This window comes from Leopardus geoffroyi, chromosome C2 (assembly GCF_018350155.1).
Source record: "Leopardus geoffroyi isolate Oge1 chromosome C2, O.geoffroyi_Oge1_pat1.0, whole genome shotgun sequence".
NCBI classification, from domain to species: Eukaryota; Metazoa; Chordata; class Mammalia; order Carnivora; family Felidae; genus Leopardus; species Leopardus geoffroyi.
Window position 1 is genome coordinate 46,101,275 of NC_059333.1, and position 21,050 is coordinate 46,122,324.

General features: G+C 38.8%; 1 protein-coding gene and 1 pseudogene across 3 annotated transcripts in view; one reads left to right on the forward strand and one right to left on the reverse strand.

Annotated features, from left to right (window-relative positions):
* The window catches only part of CRYBG3 (crystallin beta-gamma domain containing 3), a 129,786-nt gene that overhangs the window by 91,879 nt on the left and 16,857 nt on the right, over positions 1-21,050 (forward strand). For all 3 annotated transcript variants that reach the window (XM_045501726.1, XM_045501728.1, XM_045501727.1), the window contains 2 exons: positions 4,601-4,710; positions 14,393-14,519. In XM_045501726.1, the coding sequence (XP_045357682.1) occupies positions 4,601-4,710; positions 14,393-14,519 (237 nt within the window). The remainder of the gene's footprint in view (positions 1-4,600; positions 4,711-14,392; positions 14,520-21,050) is intronic.
* LOC123610769 lies at positions 8,143-9,803 on the reverse strand (annotated as a pseudogene).

The following is a 21,050-nucleotide window of genomic DNA, read 5'->3' on the forward strand; positions in this document are numbered from 1 at the left end:
CACTTTAAATAACAGATTTGGGAAAAGAAGCCATTTGAGTGATTAAGCTTAAATACTGGACATTTGCTGGCTTTAGATGAAGCTAAATCTTTTTCTCTGAGTGTGTATGTTTTTCATGTTCTTGCCAGTGTTTATGTATTTCAAGTCAACTTCGTTGTAACCATGTTTCTGTTAACAGTATGTTTTCAGGTTTTCTTATTTTCTGATTAGTTCAAGTCCTATTGGGAACATTTCCTTTTTGAATATAATTGAGTTGTTGATTCAGAGACACTTCCTGCCAGATCTGTATTTTGAATCTTTGAAAACTCCAACAGCAGACTTTTAAAGCACTTGTACAGGAATCAACATGAGTAGTTAAAGAGTTAAACAGAGATAATTCCAAACTGCACATTTTCTAAGTTTTTAAGTGCAGATAAAAGTCACATTCTTTTAAGTGCTGTTTTTCCCTCCTACATTCCTGTTCTTTTTTATGGACTTCCTTGTTTGGAGCAGATTGCTCCGAGGATTTTCTTTATAGTATTTCCAGTCCAACTTGAAGAGAAAGGAAGCAGCAGGAAACACCCAGTGAAATGAGCCCCACTTCATATTTCTGGATATGGCTCAGCCATAGCCTTGTGAAATAAGTGTTTCTGACAGGTATATGATAGCTGAGTATTTAGTAACGTGAAGAAGACAAAGCCTCCTTAGTTTACCCAGTATCAAAGCTCTTATTATTTCTATTGGACCACATTTTCGGAATGTTTTGCTTGTTTTTACTTAGGGGAAAGGATCTTGGCTGACACTCTGGTTCCATTCAGTAACTAGAAAGTATTTTCTTCTTCACAAATAGCTGTGATAGTCAGATTGACTATTTCAGATGTTATTTTCGCTGAGGAATAAGGAAATGACATCTCAGAGTTGAAGTCAAAGAAGAATTTTTTTTTTCTTTTTTTGTGCTGGTGATTTTAAAGGGAACCTCAAGCAACCTAAGAAGGGAAAAGCCAGAATATGTATGTATACAGAGATAAATACACATCATGATGTTCCTCTAATAAATATATTAGTTCTGATGTGTTACCATATTATGATGAGATCTGTTTTATTTGAGACCCAGAACACCTCCTTTAATGCAGAAGATTATTATTTTACCTATGGCTGAAGATCAATCACTAAGTCTAATTGCCAACTCAAAATGTACAGCATCATTATATAGTTCTTCATAATACCAGCTGGCATTTAATTTTTTCATTTTTTTCCCCAAATAAAAACAGAATATGAATTATGTTCATAATTTCATCACCTCTTTGTCTTAGCAGAACATCAGACATCTCACTAGATTAAATCTTATAAAAGTGAGTTTAGCTTTCAAAGTGGTATAGTCAGGCACCATTCTCTAGAAATTCTAAACAGTTATTCCCTTTGATACAACTGAGGACCTTTTTTTCTTCCTAGAATCTTTTTCAAGTGCATTTGCAAATATTATTAGTAGAAGTTTTGATTTCTTTAAATTTTGAGCCTCTGTTCCATTTTATATATGATTCTATCTGAGAAAAAGCAACTCTAGATATTTTCTTGTATTGGATAGTTTGGCCACATTGAATTTTAGAGTGATCACAGCATCTTTAACAGTTGGGGTTACTGTTATCCTGTATGGGGGACAGGAAAGTGACAGCTTTAGGCTAGTAAGATTCAAGGGTACCAGAGGGAAACACTTCTTCATGGTGCTACAACCAGATCATTTTTACAGAATCCAAAGACCAGAAATACTCAGGAAGAGCTAATTATCTAAGTAAAGAAAACCCTTTACGAGTAATCAGGGAAATAAAATTATTGTGTAGTAAACATTTGATGTGAGGAGTACAAAACAGGACAGTAGGAGACAGTGTGATGTAATAGTAGAATAGAAACAAATAGAAACAAGACTGTTCTTTGTTTAATAATGAACATGTTTGTGTAAAGGAGGTCCATAAGGCTGCACAAGGTCTTATTTAGGTAGGATAGAAAGTTTCTCATAAAAATTGTTTTAGCATTGGAATAAATGAAGTTACAATGAAAAAATTATTCTGATAGTGTGAAATAAATTGAGCCCAACTTATGTGTTTGGTCAATAAATAAAATTTTGAGTTCTTAATTTGTCATATTAAAGACCTATTACATTTATTCACATATATCACAAATGAAAAGTACATAATAAAAAAATATTTCTGCAAAAAGTTCATCATAAAGTAATGATAGTTTCTGTCTGATAGAGTAGTTCTAAAGAGGTATGATAATGTGTGTGAAAAGGCAGTTTGCACTGCAAAACTGTGGTATGCGGTCTTTTTTTTTTTTTTTTTTTTTTTTTTTTTTGCATCCATACAGTTCCATTTGGGAGGCTGGTAGGGATTGAGCCATACCTAAATGGCACAGGTTTAGTTTGAAATAAACTCATCTCTTGTTTAGATTTTTGCCTTGATTCTAAGCATCTTATCTGAGTTACTTTGTACATTCTCCATTTATCTGGAAAGGAAACCAAAATAGTGATTTATCCACCTGGCTTTTCCGAGGACTTAATTTTACCAAGGTCCTGTTACTTAATTTCACTAAGAGTAGAAACCACAATTTAATTATAATTAATAATCACAGAATTGGTTTCTGTATGGACCAATCTCAGAACATTTTCATGAGAATGTTCTGTTGAGGCATTCATAAGGTCATCAGAGTGAGGCATTACTTTTCTGGGGCTGGACAAATTTTGGGTGAACCATATGACATCTTACTTTGAGTGTAAAAATAAAATAAGCTCAGATTGGCATTAAGCCTGCTTATTTTGTTTGTTTATTTGGGCAAAGAACATTCTAACCCATCGAATCAAAAAGGTACTTGATGGCAAGTGTGTGTGTCTATGTGTATTTTAATTAATGCTTCTGCTTATGAAGACAGATTAAACACTAGAGTTGGCTACAACATAGACCATCTGAAATATGTTTAGCTTGCACTGTCACTTGTCTGGGATTTCGTGGCTTCATGGTGATAAACTGAAGTATAAATCTTAAGCTCAGCAGTATAAAAACCGGGTATTTGCACAGTGAACAAGACAGCCGTGACCTCTGTTTGCATGTGGCTTTTCCAACTCTTATCATGGATTAAAATAATACTTGCATATAGAAAAAATTACTATACATTTTTGGAAGTTAAATTGTGGTATACTTCTCAATCTAATGTTTTTATAAGCCTTTAAGTTAAAACATGTAGCGTATAAACTAACCAAAATGTGTGTTCTTATCAAGGAAATTACCGGCAGTTTCCCCGGACACATAAAATTGTGCTTACATGAGAAATTGTTGCACAGGTCTGTCTCATTCTGGACTTCATTTTTCTTACTACCCTCTGTATCCACTAGAAGGATCATGATAGAAACTTCCTTAAGGCAGGGAGTAGCTGGTGTTTTAATGCTCCAAATGCAGACTGGTTTCACGATAGGAAGTTATATTGTGAAAGCCACGGATGGTCCAGGGGAATCCGTTCCCCCACCTCCCTGGTTTTCGCTGGTCTTTGATGTCAGAGCAGAAGAAGACAGTCAAGACACAGTTGCACAGAACTCAGAGGCCATCAGCCTCTAAGAGGGCTCTTGGGAAGATGAAGGAGGCAAACATCAACTGCTCAAAGAAGCCTTGTTCTTGATACAGCGTGAGCAGGAAAAAGGACAATGCTGCCCAGCGCTCATTATGATGCATTTTTAGCTACAATGCGGGCCTGTCAGTACAGGGTGAACCTGTGGGCTGTGTTATTTCAAGGCTCCCATGTATTTTGAAATATTTATAGGGCTCATTAACTTTTTCTTTCCTATTATATAGATTCAAGGCCACTAGAGTTGCAGATTATTGTATTCTGGTCTGAAGGGAATAACTTGGAGATTTCATGGATTTTTCTTGACAAAAAGGACTGAAGTAGAAATGTGTTTATATATTAAACAGTAAGCTGTACATTTAAGATATTCTTAACAGTAAGCAGAAGTCTCTTAGCTAAAATACAAGACATGGATGTCTTTCTTTGTTCACCGTAAATCTTCCAGAAATCTTGTTGTCATTATTTTCTCTGCCATCTGCTCCTGTGTTGTCAGGCCCACGTAGGGGCATGCCTTCATGCTTCAACCTTTTATTAACTGGATCAGCAAGACTTGGGAAGAGAAAAGACTTAATACTAACCACCCCTCATACTAGCTGAAACTGCCTTCGTATTTAACACTACATCGCTTCTTATTTTATGCATGTCGTCTCACCACAAGGGATAATGATTGTTTGACACAATAGACAGGGACCACATTTTAGTGGAGGAAGGATTCTGATTTAATCTTACAGGTAGAATTTTTTTCTGGGACCCTGTGCCCAGAATCTGATGCAAAAGATGGATGAAAATAGTAAATAAATGGTGACATTGCTGGAAATGGGTAAGGAAACAAACAATGGGAGTTTAAAGAGCAGATCACCCTTAAGCTCGATTCACTGGTAATAGATAAAATTCTGTCTCATATTTTGCTGAATTTTTAAAATAAATATAGGAAATAAAAGGTTTTCATTTGCTTTTGTGATAATGTCACACAGTTGTTTCCTATTAAATTGTTGTGTTATTGTTCTCCTAGCTCAAAGCATTCAGTAAACCAGGGTTCCAGGGTGAATGTGTAGATTTTACAGAAGAAATCTCTGATTTGACTTCATTCAGGCCATGTTCTTTTAAAGTTCTTCGGGGTTGGTAAGTATGCTTGTTGAGTGCTTTCTACTGTCGTTCAATAACTAAATTTGCTTTAAATTCACAGGGATTTGACTTGCTTATTTTGTATTCACAGTGAATTAAAAACATTCTTTTAGTCATTGGTCAACTGCTAATTAGCCTATAGTAATTTTTCCTAGCTTGTATTATGAACCATTGTGTAATACAGAGAAATGAAATGCTAGTGAGCCAATTTTGGGGAGCATTGTGGTCATTTTATTTTCTCACTGATAACTTAGACTATTTCCTAAATATTTTGAATGCTTGTATGTTTATTGGATAGTATAATAGAATGCTATTTAAAAAACTTTGTTTCTGTCCAGATTAGATATAATACTCCTAAATTTAAAAAATATATATATTTTGTTGAAATTCTTTATCAAATCAACCTTGTTTCACATATGAGTACTCCTGATTTCAGAGTTCGTGTTCCAAAGATCCCACACCAAATATTAGACCCAAGATTGCTTAGTCTTTTGTTTTTTCTTTTTCTTCTTTTTCTTTCTTTTTTTTCTTTCTTTCTTTCTTTCCTTCTTTCTTTCTTTCTTTCTTTCTTTCTTTCTTTCTTTCTTTCTTTCTTTCTTTCTTTCTTTCTTTTTAGAGAGAGAGAGAGAGAGCACAAGTGAGCAGGGGAGGGGCAGAAAGAGAGGAAGAGAGAGAATCCCAATCAGGCCCTGCGCAGTCACCACAGAGCCCCATGTAGGGTTCAAACTCACAAACCCAACCATGAGATCATGACCTGAGCCAAAGTCAAGAGTTGGATGCTTAACCACCTGAGCTACACATGTACCTTCCCCTCCCTTTTTTAAAATTTATTTTGAGAGAGAGAGAGCGAGTGAGCAGAGGGCAGAGAGAGAGTCAATTCTTTTTGATTTTTTAAATTAAATCAATTTTAATAAATTTAAATCAAATCTAGGGGCACCTGGGTGGTTCAGTCAGTTAAGCATCTGACTCTTGATTTTGGCTTAGGTCCTGTTCTCACAGTTCATGAGTTCAAGCCCCACATCAGGCTCCCCACTGACAGTGAGGAGCCTGCTTGGGATTCTCTCTCTCTGCCCCTCTCCTACTCTCTCAAATAAAGAAACTTTAAAAAATAATGATAAAATAAAAAAATAAATCTTGTGTTCTTTGAGCTACAGCAATATACTAGATTTTTCTCAGATATAAATGAACCATATGTGATTCTCAAGACTAAAACATAATTCCTCCATTTTTTAATTATAAAATATAAAATACACGTTACCTCTGTAGCCATTTTAAAGTGGGCAATTCAGTGGTAGATCTGTTTCAAGTATTCACCTAATAACTCCTCAGAATCTCTTTGTTCATTCTTTAAGATATCTTGGATTCATCAATTCTCCTTTTCCCTTGAGCCAGTTCTTGCATTTGAAGAAATTCTGTCTCCTAAGTAGCACCATTCCAGTAACATCTTACTTTTCCATTGTTGACCAGAAACCAGTTATAGCCTAATTGTATGTCCCCAAATCCAGTTTCATATTTTTACTACTTTTCCTTAAATCCCACAGTCGTCCCTCTAATACTAGTCAGGCCAAGTTCAAATGCCTCCTTTATATATATATATTTTTTTCCTTAATATGAAATTTATTGTCCAATTGGTTTCCATACAACCCCCAGTGCTCCTCCCAACAGGAGCTTTCCACAGTGACCATCACCCACCCTCCCCTCCCTCCCACTCCCCATCAACCCTCAGTTTGTTCTCAGTATTCAAGAGTCTCTTATGGTTTGCCGCTCTCCGTCTCTAACTTATTTTTTTCCTTCCCCTCCCTTCTGTTAAGTTTCTCAGGATCCACATATGAGTGAAAACATATGGTATCTGTCTTTCTCTGCCTCACTTATTTCACTTAGCATAATACTCTCCACTTCCATCCATGTTGCTACAAATATCCAGATTACATTCTTTCTCACTGCCAAGTAGTATTCCATTGTATATATAAACCACATCTTCTGTATCCATTCATCAGTTGATGGAGATTTAATCTCTTTCCATAATTCGGCTATTGTTGAAAGTGCTGCTATAAACATTGGGGTGCAAGTGCCCCTATGCATCAGCACTCCTGTATCCCCTTGGGCAAATTCCTAGCAGTGCTATTGCTGGGTCATAGGGTATTTCTATTTTTAATTTTTTGAGGAACCTCCACACCATTTTCCAGAGTGGTTGCACCAGTTTACATTCCCACCAACAATGCAAGAAGGTTCCCATTTCTCCACATCCTCTCCAGCATCTATAGTCTCCTGATTTGTTCATTTTAGCCACTCTGACTGGCGTGAGGTGGTATCTGAGTGTGGTTTTGACTTGTATTTCCCTCACGAGGAGTGATATTGGGCATCTTTTCATGTGCCTGTTGGCCATCTGGATGTCTTCCTTAGAGACATGTCTATTCATGTCTTCTGCCTATTTCTTCACTGGATTATTTGCTTTTTGGGTGTGGAGTTTGGTGAGCTCTTTATAGATTTTGGATACTAGCCCTTTGTCCGATATGTCATTTGCAAATATCTTTTCCCATTCCGTCGGTTGCCTTTTAGTTTTGTTGATTGTTTCCTTTGCAGTGCAGAGGCTTTTTATCTTCACGAGAACCCGATGGTTCATCTTTGCTTTTAATTCCCTTGCCTTTGGAGATGTGTCGAGTAAGAAATCGCTGTGGCTGAGGTCAGAGAGGTTTTTTCCTGCTTTCTCCTCTAGGGTTTTGATGGTTTCCTGTCTCACATTCAGGTCCTTCATCCATTTTGAGTTTACTTTTGTGTATGGTGTAAGAAGGTGGTCTAGTTTCATTCTTCTGCATGTTGCTGTCCAGTTTTCCCAGCACCATTTGTTAAAGAGACTGTCCTTTTTCCATTGGATATTCTTTCCTGCTTTGTCAAAGATTAGTTGGCCATCATTCTCCAAGATAGATCACATACTGGGTCACAAAACAGCCCTTCATAAGTATACAAGAATTGAGATCATACCATGCACACCTTCAGACCACAACTTGAAATCAACCACAGGAAAAAGTCTGGAAAATCTCCAAAAGCATGGAGGTTAAAGAACACCCTACTAAAGAATGAATGGGTCAACCAGGCAATTAAAGAAGAAATTAAAAATATATGGAAACAAATGAAAATGAAAATACAACAATCCAAATGCTTTGGGATGCAGAAAAGGCAGTCCTGAGAGGAAAATACATTGCAATCCAGGCCTATCTCAAGAAACAAGAAAAATCCCAAATACAAAATCTAACAGCACACCTAAAGGAACTAGAAGCAGGACAGCAAAGACACCCCAAACCCAGCAGAAGAAGAGAATAATAAAGATCAGAGCAGAAATAAATAATATAGAATCTAAAAAAACTGTAGAGCTGAACAATGAAACCAAGAGTTGGTTTTTTGTTTGTTTGTTTTTGAGCTCTGAAATCTTGCTGTTTACCATATAGAAGACTCGAGAGCGGATGAACAGTGAAAACAGAGCCCATAGTGACTGGAGCAGACCTCTGGGCTGGCGACCCTCCCCACACCCCACGGACCAGCCTAGCGACTTCCACCCCTCCCTGGACCCTCCGGCCTTTGGCATAATGCTGATGGGTGGGGTGTGTGTGGGGGGGTGGCCTGCAGGCAGTGAAGCCCCTTGACTCAAAGCAGAGACTTGGATGAGCACTGAGGTGGGGGCAGTGGGATGGGGGCAGCTCTCTCCCTGACCCAGGCGGGAACAGCGAAAGTGGAGGAAGCCAGGAGCTGGGGAGAGGGATCTATTTTTGTTTTCTGAAAAGGGGCACACAGGGGCCTGCGGGCAGGCAGGCGGCAGCAGGGGCGAGTCACTCGCTGACATCCTTCTTGTCGCCTGGCTTGGGGCCAGCTTCCAGCAAGGGGTCCCCGGGGCCTGTCTCCTCCCTCTCCTTGGCCTCGCTGGACTTGGAGTTGGGGACCCAGAGGCCAGAGTCGATGCAGCGCTGCATGTGGTACTTAGCATCAGTGTGTTCCATCTTGCTGATGGCGTCTTGAAGCATCTGCACATCTTTCACGTCGAAGCATTTCTGTAGTTCCTCAGAGAGAGACTCGTAGACCACGGGGTCCAAACCACCGGCCGAGCCACTTCTGGCGCTGCTCCTCCTCCTATTCCTTCATGGCCTTCTCCATGCGCAGCTTGGCGCCGCGCCGCACGCGCTCCTTGAAGGCCTCCAGTTCGTCGTTGAAGCCCTCCATGTACTGGCGGTCGGCTGTCTTGATCTTGGTGAAGAACTGCCGGAAGCAGGCACAGGGATCCATCTTCAGGCTCTTAGCCAGCTCCAGGATGAACTGTATGACGATGGTCTGGTGGGCCACCTGCTCCATGAGTGCACATTTCTCCTCCACCTCTAGGTCAATGCACGAGATGACAAGGTAGTTGGCGGTCTCCTCGCACACCAGATGGACATTGTCCGACAGGTACTTCTGGCTGTCCTCCCAGTGACGGAGCATGCCAAAGTGCTTGATCTGTTTCTCATACTTCTCCATGAACGTTTTGTGTTTCTGCTCCCTCACTTCCTCTGACTACTCCTCCGTCTGCTTTGGCTTGGTATTGACCATGCTCTTGCTGAAGCCATCCTTGCTGAGTGTGTCCACGTTCCAGGGCATGCTCTTCTCCTTCTTGCGCATCTCCTCCGGCTTCTGCTCCCAGCTCCGCTCCTCCTTGCGCAGCTGCTGAGCCTCAGCCTGCAGCCGCTCTAGCCCCGCCTTGCTACCCTCGCCCTCCGCGGCCTCCAGCTTCTTCAGCCTCCACTGGCACTCGGCCACCTTGCGCCTGCACTGGCGGCAGCCCCTCTCCAGCTCCTCCTCCTCCTTCCGGAACTGCTCCATGCACTCCACCCGGGCCTGGTGCTGCCAGCAAAAGAGACTGGCCGTGTCGATTTTGGGGTGCGTCTCGTCCTCATCGTCAGACACCTCTATGTGGTCCCACAAGCTATAGTCCACCATCTTGCCTCAGCAGCTCAGCCTGCACGGGCTCTAGCTCTGACTCTGGCGGCGGCAGCGCTGGAGACCCAAGAGTTGGTTTTTTTGAAAAAATAAGTAAAATAGATAAACCTCTAGCCAGGCTTCTCAAAAAGAAAAGGGAGATGACCCAAATAGATAAAATCATGAATGAAAATGTAATTATTACAACCAATCCCTCAGAAATGCAAGCAATTATCAGGGAATACTATGAAAAATTAAATGCCAACAAACTGGACAACCTGAAAGAGATGGACAAATTCCTAAACACCCACACACTTCCAAACTCAAACAGGAAGAAATAGAAAACTTGAACATACCCATAACCAGCGAGAAATGGAATCAGTTATCAAAAATCTCCCAACAAATAAGAGTCCAGGACTAGATGGCTTCCCTGGGGAATACTACCAGATACTTAAAGCAGAGATAATACCTAGCCTTCTCAAGCTTTTCCAAAAAATAGAAAGGGAAGGAAAACTTTCAGACTCATTCTATGAAGCCAGCATTACTTTGATTCCTAAACCAGACAGAGACCCAACAAAAAAAGAGAACTACAGGCCAATATCCCTGTTGAATATGGATGCAAAAATGCTCAATAAGAGACTAGCAAATCGAATTCAACAGCATATAAAAAGAATTATTTACCATGATCAAGTGGGATTCATTCCTGGGCTGCAGGGCTGGTTCAACATTGGCAAATCAATCAACGTGATGCATCACATTAATAAAAGAAAAGATAAGAACCATATGATCCTGTCAATTGATGCAGAAAAAGCATTTGACAAAATACAGCATCCTTTCTTAATAAAGACCCTCGAGAGAGTGGAGATAGAAGGATCATACAGAAACATCATAAAAGCCATTTATGAAAAGCCCACAGCTAGTATCATCCTCAATGGGGAAAAACTGAGAGCTTTCCCCCTGAGGTCAGGAACACGACAGGGATGTCCACTCTCACCGTTGTTGTTTAACATAGTGTTGGAAGTTCTAGCATCAGCAATCAGACAACAAAAAGAAATCAAAGGCATCAAAATTGGCAAAGATGAAGTCAAGCTTTCTCTTTTTGCACATGATGTGATATTATACATGGAAAACCTGACAGACCCCACCAAAGAGTCTACAACTGATACATGAATTCTACTAGAATTCTACTACAACTGATAAATGAATTCAGCAAAGTCAAGGGATACAAAATCAATGTACAGAAATCAGTTGCATTCTTGTACACTAATAACGAAGCAACAAAAAGACAAACTGATCACATTCACAATTGCATCAAGAAGCGTAAAATACTTAGGAACAAACCTAACCAAAGATGTCAAAGATCTATATGCTGAAAACTATAGAAAGCTTTTGTAGGAAACTGAATAAGATATAAAGAAATGGAAAAACATTCTGTGCTCATGTATTGGAAGAATCAATATTGTTAAAATGTCAATACTACCCAAAGCTATCTACACATTCAATGCAATCCCAGTCAAAATTGCACCAGCATTCTTCTCGAAGCTAGAATAAGCAATCCTAAAATTTGTATGGAACCACAAAAGACCCTGAGTAGCCAAAGTAATATTGAAGAAGACGACCAAAGCGGGAGGCATCACAATCCCAGACTTTAGCCTCTACTACAAAGCTATGATCATGAAGACAGCATGGTATTGGCACAAAAACAGACACACAGACCAATGGAATAGAATAGAGACTCCAGAATTGGACCCACAAATGTATGGTTAAATGCCTCCTTTTCCAGGGCTTACCATCAGTCAGTCTCATTTTTGCCATCCATTCCCATTCTATCCTTACACTGTCTCCCTGTCTTCCCCTCTTCCAACATTTACTCAGTTGAGTATTTTTTTTTTTCCTTACTTATACCAGGGGTCAGTTAGCAAACCTTTTCTATAAGGGTCAGGTAGTAAGTATTTTTAGCTTTGTGAGCCACACAGGCTGTGTCCCAGCTACTCAGCAGTGCCATTGTAAGCACTAAATCAGCCACAGAAGATAGATAAATGGGCACAACTGTGTTTCAATAAAATGCTAGTCAGTGAAATTTGAATTGCACAGTGTATTTACGTATCACAAGCTATTCTTTTAATTTTTTAAAACCACTGAAGCATGAGTGGTTCAGTTGGTTAAGCGTCCAGCTTCAGCTCAGATCATGATCTCATGGTTTGTGATTTCAAGCCCCACATCAGGTTCTGTGCTGACAGCTCAGAGCCTGGAACATGTTTTGCATTCTGTGTCTCCCTCTCTCTCTGCCCCTCCTCTGCTTGTCTGTGTGTGTGTGTGTGTGTGTGTGTGTGCGCGCGCGCGTGCTCTCTCTCTCTCTCAAAAATAAATAAACATAGGGGCGCCTGGGTGGCGCAGTCGGTTAAGCGTCCGACTTCAGCCAGGTCACGATCTCGCGGTCCGTGAGTTCGAGCCCCGCGTCAGGCTCTGGGCTGACGGCTCGGAGCCTGGAGCCTGCTTCCGGTTCTGTGTCTCCCTCTCTCTCTGCCCCTCCCCCGTTCATGCTCTGTCTCTCTCTGTCCCAAAAATAAATAAATGTTGAAAAAAAAATTAAAAAAAAAAAATAAATTAAATAAACATAAAAAAAAAACTGAAGCATGTGAAAAGCAGTCTTAGCTTGTGGTTTGTATTAAAGCTGGCAATGGGACAGATTTTACAACCACAGGCTATAGTTGGCTAATCCCTGCTCTATAGGAAACGCTGTAGGTTTCAGGTAAAGCTAACTAACCAGCAATGTTATTTGTTTGGCCTACACAGTATGTTAAACAAAAATGTATCAGTATTTTGGTTTAGGGTGTTTTTCACCTTCTCTTTAAAAAATCAAAAGATTTGAAAACTTTAAGAAGCATTCACCTTTGGCAATTATTAGCTAGTGTTAAGTAAATGGGATATGTGGTCCCAGTGTACCATAGGATATATTTCCAGCTTTCTTTTTTTAACCTGGTATGCTACTCATGTATATTACCTGCTTGGCCTCCTATTGGTATATATGTTTGTAGCCTCCATTTGATATTAAACTGAGTATTTCTTTAAGGATCAGTCCACCCAGTCCATACTGATTCTCTCGGTCAACCTTGATTAACCCTAACTCCACCAGTCTTTACCTCTCAAATTTTCTATAGCTCTAACTAGTTTGAACTTCTCTGTGGATGTTATTATTTTTATACTTACAAAAAAGGATACGAGGGTTTTACAATATTAAAACACATAAAATAGGGTACTATAAGTTAAGTAGATTATCTGCAACTCTTATTATCTAAAATAATTTTGTTACTAGTATTTGGCTCTGAGTTTCTTCTCCACTAAGATAAAAAATTACTTAGTGACATATATTTTCATTATCTAATAAAGGGAAGTATTGAAGGTTTTCTGGAGGAAAGTGTTTTTCCGGACACTGAAATCTGGAACAAATTAGTCCTGTGTTTGCTTTATGTAAGGAATATTCTCTCTCTCTCTCTCTCTCTCTCTCTCTCTCTCTCTCTCTCCCTCTCTCTCTTTCTGTGTGTGTGTGTGTGTGTAATTTAAAATTGTGTTGTGTGTAGTTTATTAAACTGCAGTCTTATAAAAGAATACAGGAACCCTGGCGGTTGCTTGAGTACCTGGGAGACCTGGATTAAAGACCAGTTCCACCACTTCCTAGATATATAACCTTCAACAAATTGGATCATCTGCCTGAATCATTTTTCTCGTCTGTAAAGGAGGGATAATAACAGTGCCTACCTCAAAGGATTCTTATAAGGGCCAAATAAATGATGCGCAGGAAGGGCTAACTCCATGCCTAACACGTTGAAAACCTTTGATAAAATGCCCAATTACATAGAAGATATGAGACTAATTACAGTGTTACAGAGCATATCTGTGGTTATCCTAAGTTAACCTGGTCTAGCAAGAGTACAGTTCTTGTGGTCTTAAAGTATAAGGTTAAAACTCAAACACACCAGAAGTGAAGTAGTAACAGCCAGTTCATTTCTCCCTTGGGCTCCTTCTTTTCAAAAGGGCATAGGTCTTAACCAAGTTTTTGATGAGTGGTGTATTGAAGATAATTCACTACCAAAGATTCTTAATGGGCTTACTTCTTTTTAAAAATCTCCATTAGCTATCAGATGTACAGGTGATAGATTTTATTTACTGTCATGTGATGTTAGGAGTCTGGTTTCTTTACTCCCCTACACTGACATCAGGCTCATCATTAAATAAGGATACAAATTAATTGTTATTCCTAAAAGAAACACAAGCAGTATTTTTCTAATCTGTTCAAGTACTTAATTATTACCATAATCTGATCCCAAGGTTGTGTACTTGGAGGTACCAAATGAAGCTAATGTCTTTAGCGTAAAGCAGATGTCTTGTTTCAAATTGCAACGCTGTCATTTAACAGTTGAGGAGACCTTGGGCAAATTACCTAATCTTTCTAATACTTAGTTTTGTTGCCTATAAAAATAAGGATATGTTTCTACTTCATAGAATTGAGGACACAGTGTGATAATATAGGTAAAGTACCTAGCACATGTCTAGCACATGGTAAGCAGTCAGTAAATGATAGTGGTAGTTGTTTCTTTAAACTGAAGCTGGGTCTTTGCTGCTGGTCAGCACCATGACTTTGATGTCCTACTCCTTCCCTGGTTCCCCACAGCATGATGATGAGCCTGAGATGTCAACTGATATAATTTGTCCGAATGTCTTATTGCTTGTTTTTAAGCTGGCTCCTATATTACCAAGAGGACATTTCTAATAATCAGTGTGTACTAGAAGAAGGCCTCTATGCTGACCTTACTTCCTGTGGCTGCCCAACATCTAGAGTTAAATCCCTCAAGCCCATTGACTATGTAAGTACTTTGCTTGGGTACATAATTATAAGACATTTTTCTTGTCCTCTTTAATTACCATAAATGATGTGATGTTGGAAAAAGTGATAACACGGGTAAATATAACAGTATGAATATTTATTCATAGACTGTAAAATTGAGATTCACTCATGAAATCCAAAACGTAAGACTGATATATGTATCATATATATATATTTTATATTTTACATATATGATATACATATATATGATACATATAAAAAATATATATATCATATCTATATGCATCATATATATTTTTTAAAGCAAGAGTTCAAAACTCAGGACCTAAGTAATATGTATAGACCTAGGCTTAAATCTCAGTTTGATATTTTAACCATTTTGGATGACATTAGTAAAGTTACGCAGTTTCCTTGTCTATGAAAAATAATAGTACTTTATAAGTCTCCTGGGATATTGAGTGAAATGATGCTTATAAAATGCCCAGCACATGGTGAACAGTCATTAAACATTAGCTATTAATTAGCTATAACTGTTAGTTGTAATTGTTGCAGCTGCTTAATAAAAATAATAACCTGATAATTTTATTATCCTACTTGATAAGTCACACAATGTTACTTTAAGGCCTGGGTCCTGATATGGCCACTGGTACTGATTTCACACCTTTGTCTGAGGGAACTAGGGATTTCCTGCCTGCTGTGTGCAGAATTACCTGGGTCACCTTGGAGACCCACATCTGTAGAGTAAGTGGTTTTTCCTTTCTGTCCTATTTACTCAGAATTTTGATGTGAGCAAAACAGGATCACTACTCTGCAGCATCAGTTCTGTGCTCCATGTTTGTAGGTCTGGGCAGAGGAAGTAATGAGGATCTGGGATATTTTCAAGATGTCTGATTGTGATCATTCCCTTGGAGCATTTGGTCAAAGCTGAGGTTTACACAGAGATGAGATAATTTGAAGCCCTGCATAATGGTATGAATGACTGAGACCTTTCAACCAGAGCTGATGATCATACTCAGAAACTTTGATCATACTCAGAAACTTTGATCCCAGCCTAAGCAATGTAGCCTTATTTCAAGACCTTACTGGATAGAGTATTCTTGGTATCAGGCTAAGTAAGAATAGAGTCTTGGTTGAGGAACAAAAATAGAAACAGTCCTCGGTCTCTCTCAGTTGCATCTTAGACACCAACTGGTAAAGACTTAAGTGGCTATTGATTGATACTTCCTGTCTGTTGGACAAAAAACAGAAAGGGGGAAAAAAGAATGTGGTCTGTTCAGTCTCTCCAAGTATTGATACGGTTGAAAAAGACATTGGAAAGTAGTCCACATTTACTGGGAAAGGAATTTTCTTAGCAATTTTTAGTGGTCAAGCCAGCAGACAGATACTTATTTTGTATATGTAGTTCTAAATATGAAAGTACCATCTTGAAAGGATTTTGCAGGACTTCTATTTCAGTGAGCTAAACCAACTAAGTTTTTAGGGAGGGAGCTTTAGAATCAATCAAAATTAATGAGTATTACTGTTTTTCTTTGAAGAGTTAACACTCGTGAAGTCAAAAGTGAATAATTAAAATAAGGAATGAAAATAGAAGAAATGTTTTTAAGTTTTACCGTGCCGTTGTGTGTCACTATTTTGGTTCTGTGAAACCCAAGCAGTATAGATGAAGGTGCGTCTTAGGAAGGACCTGGGAGCTATAGCCTTTTCTCTCTAAGAACTGATTAAAGAATATATCCAGTTTATGTAAGGACAACACATTCATTGTCTTAATGCTTTTACACGGTATGTTTTTAAATCTTTAAAAAGTCTTTGTTGAAGATATATTTAGGCAGTACGTTTGGTTTTGAAATGGAAGGAATGTGAGGTAAGGTTGGGCATCCCAACAAAGACCCCCCAGATGACCATGAAGAGACTTTAACAGGTAACATTTGTTTGGTGAATTCCACCGTGCTTCACACTGGTGGCCCTGACACCCTGAGTTGATCCGACCTAGGAGATTGATAAATGAACCAGGTCAATACAGTAATCTGTAGAAGGTGGATTCTCATGGCTAGAATGCTTGAGAATTCTGTCCTGAGCATTTTTTTCCCCTCTCTAGAACATAGAAAACTGAAATAGTCCTCAGAAGGTTATTTGTTGAGCATAAGATCCAGGTAAAATGAAGTAGGTATCTTGAGATTAGTTTACTCAGCTAACCTTCCCCACAGAAGAGACTCCTGAGGGTCCCAGGTGTTTACATTCTCCAAATCCTGGAAAATGCTAGACACCCTCTACCTATCCTGCTTCTCTGCTTCAGTCTGCATCCCCACTGCCCCCACCTTTTCCTCCAGATTTGTTAATGTCACTGTGTAAGCCACAGTCCAGTGGGATTCTGGAAAATGTTTCTGTCCAGTTGAGTTGACATGTATATGGACTAACTTCTTGATTTTGCTTTAATTAGTTACAACTGCAGAATTCTGAGGATGTTGCCTGTAGTTAGCATTCCCAGACATGCTGTGAATTACTGTTAAAGTGTCATAATGGAATAATGTTGAGGAGTTTTAAGACTTCCTCTTCGTACAAGATGAGTATGTTTTGCAGATGACAGTTTGCTGATTTCTGTTTGTCTAGACATATGTTACATTCTAGAAGCCCATGGATAATTTGCAGTCATTTTATAGTGAAAGGACCTTAGGAGTATATTTTATAGTTCTCCTTTCACTAAGATGATATTGGGAAAATCACTTAATTTATTTGCACCTCACTTAACTTATATGTAAAGAAACTGTTAGGTATTTTGAAATCTTTGTCAGCCTTTAGTTCTGTTGCAAATAAGCATCTTGGGTATATTTCTAATTGGGCATGCAAAACAATATATCCAGCATTAGGACTCATGTGGTTTGAGGGAATAACATAGTAGATTAGCTTCCAATAAAGGTATGCCATATAACAGTCCCCAGAACAGTTGGTTAGGAGCTGAAGGTGAGTGGGGAACCTATATAAATGCTTTAAGCATTGGCCCAGTAGTGTGTGAGGTAACCTTTTATTGCGTTTCCATGGGAGCAGCATTCTGCTCATTACTTCTTTAGTGTCTCCATGGTGGCCTGGCATGGAAGTTGGCCTCCTTTGAAGTAATAATCCAATCCTGGCAGCTATAAACAGGCAAAGCAAAAGAAACATTGTAACAAGAGGCTGTAGAAAAACTTCAAATGAAATTATAACTGTGATGACATAATGATATTAAGAGGTAGAGTAAGAATTGGCAAGGCAGTGATTGATTCTGTGCAAGCATGCTAAATAAGGAACACACCCATAAATAGTCGAAGACTGTAAATCCAGCCACAGAATGAAAGGAAGCAATGAGTTTATAACGTGTCTGAGAGTTTGGTTACTATTAAACTTTTCAGCTGAATCCATATTTAGTTAATAGTTTAAACTATTGCATACAATTTTAAAATGAAGGCCAGCAAAACCCTGCAGACTAAACATCACGCTTCCTAGTGAGACATTTGAAGCATTTCCCCTTAAAGTTAGGCAGAAGACAAAGGTATCTACTATCACCATTTCTATTCGTGATTCTGGATCCCCAAACACTTGAATAAGATAAAATCCAAAAAATGTTTAAGGAAAGAAAGTTGTCAAATTATTAGAGTTAATATGAAGTTTTAAGAAGTTTCTGGATACAAGGTAAATGCCAATGAAGCTATAGGATACTTAAGAATAAGTCAAACCACAAGGCAAGTAAGTCATTTATGGAGAAAATAATAAAAACTTTATCGAAGGGCATAAAAGATGAAGAGATAATAATCTTTTATAGATTGAAATGACTCAATATTGTGAAGTTGTGGTCCTCTCCAAATTATTACAACTTCAGGCAAGATGCTTACAGAAAATTTTGACTTTCTAGGATAGTGCCTTTTTAGGGTGAGATGGTAAAACATGACAAGCTTATCCTAAATTTGGAAAAGATAGGGATCCAAAACAGCCAAGATAATTTTCTTACTAAGAACAACAGACAGGGTCACTTGTCCTACCAAATATATATTGCATTATACAGCAATAGTAATAAAGACAGTGGGTATTGGTGCAAGGGAAGAACACAGAACTGGGGAATAGGATAGCATAGAAACTGACCTACGTAAATAATGGAATTGGAAGGTGACTGAAATAGGTTACAATGGGGCTATTATGAACTATTAAATAAATTGGTGTTGGGACAATTGGCTCTTTACATGGAAAAAGATAGAGTTAGAATCTTGCTTTACTCCAAACGCAGAAATAAGTTCCAGATGGACTGTGGCAACCTAAATGTGAAAAACAAACTTTAAAACTTACAAGAAAATATGGAAACTAGCCTAATAGTATTGGAGTAGAATGGATTTAAAACAAAATGTACATGTCAGTAAGAGAAAGGGAAAAGGCAAGTGTATTCATTTCCTATTGCTGCTATAACAAATTACCACAAACTTAGTGACTTAAAACAACAAACCAGATTACAGTTCTAGTGGTCAGAAGGTCTAAAATGGTCTTAGCCTGATAAAAATATGGTGCTGGCAAGACCGCATTCCTTCTGGAAGATGCTAAGGAGAGAATCGGTTTCCTTACCTTTTCCAGCTTCTCAACCTCCTCAGCATTCCTTGACTCATGGCCGTTGTCTGTCTTCAGAGTGCATCACCCCAACTTCTCTCTGTCCTGTATCTCTGACCCTCCTGCCTCCCTCTGATAAGGACCCTTGTGACTATATTAGGCCTCTGTGGATAATCCAGACTAATATCCCCGCCTCAAGTTTTTTAACTGTTAGTCACATCTACAAAGTCCCGTTTACCATGTCAGGTAACATATTCACAGGTTTTAGGGATTAGGATGTGGACATTTTGGGGGTTGGGTGGGGGTGAGAGGTGTGGACGTGAGGGAACATTATTCAGCCTACCGCAACAAGCCACAGACTTAGGAGGGTATATTTGCAGCCCTTATAAAACCTGCAAAGGTTTAGTGTACAGAATATAAAAAGAACTCTCAAATCAATTGAGAAAAAAAGAAAAACGTATTTCAAAACTTAGCAGGAGGATGTGAATAGTTCATAGAGAGAAAAATGGCTAAAGGATATGCAAAAAATATTAAACTTCACTAGTGATCAAGTAAATGCAAAATAAAATAATAATTAGGTAATATTGCCTTACTTTAAATAGAAACATTTGAATGGTTTGGTTTGGTGGCAGAGAAGTGGGATTATTCATACACAGTTTTTGGAAACAGTGTCAGTTACATGAGGTGGTGCTGTAGGCAGGGCAGTGAAATAAGGATGTTTGCTGCAGTTTATTGTTGGATGAAAAGGAGCCACAACACATCCATGTGAGGAAATGTAAGACAGTGGCTACAATAAATGAAAGTGAGTTCCATGTATTACTAAAGGGTATTATGGTAAGATACTGTAAGTGAAATTTAAAAACAAAAGATGCAGGGGTACCTGGGTGGCTCAGTAAGTTGAATGTCCGACTCTTGGTTTCTGCTCAAGTTGTGATCTCCAGGTCCGTGAGTTCAAGCCCAACATTGGGCTCTGCACTGTCAAGATTGGGATTCTCTCTCTCCCTCTCTCTCTCTGCCCCTCCCCCACTTGTGTGTACACACTCTCCCTTTCTCTCTCTCAAAATAAATAAACATTAAAAAAATAAAAAATAAAAACAAAGGATGCATAACCATTAGTAAACTATAAAAATACGAACTGGAAGGACTCACATCTTCAGCATAGTGATTACCTTTAGAGAGAAGAGGTTCAAATTCAGCTGTACCTGTTAATATATTTATAAAATTCAGTACAAATATAATAAAATTTATTACTTTTGGATGATGGGTACATAGTCCATCTATATATTATTTTTTAATGTTTAGCTTCTTTTATTTTTTTTTTTTTTTTTCAACGTTTATTTATTTTTGGGACAGAGAGAGACAGAGCATGAACGGGGGAGGGGCAGAGAGAGAGGGAGACACAGAATTGGAAACAGGCTCCAGGCTCTGAGCCATCAGCCCAGAGCCTGACGCGGGGCTCGAACTCACGGGCTGCGAGATCGTGACCTGGCTGAAGTCGGACGCTTAACCGACTGCGCCACCCAGGCGCCCCTGTTTAGCTTCTTTTAAATAGGTGCAAATAATTTTCTTAAAAAGTGGAGAGGGGAAACCAATTAGAAAGGTAGATCTAGAATGAAACTGATTTTCTAAACCAAATGAAAGCAGTTTTCTGAGGAGGATTATAGTTCACTGGTGAAGTCTGGGAGCCCGACAGACCCTTACTTGTTAGCTGAGTGGCCCTGGACATGTTTCTGACTACCCTAAGCCTCAACTTTCTCATCTAATAAAGTGTGAGGTTTAAACAAGCTACTGCATGTACAGCCCTTAGCTCATAAGCACTCACTAATTGAGCTCATAGACCATAATTAATACTCACTAAGCAACATGAGGACTACCATTAGCATGGTAGGTTGAAGGTATTTATATATTTTTGTTTTTAATATGCCAAACTTAAAAGATTCCAGATTAGAGTCATATTAGACATTTATGAGCCTTATTTAAATTTGTA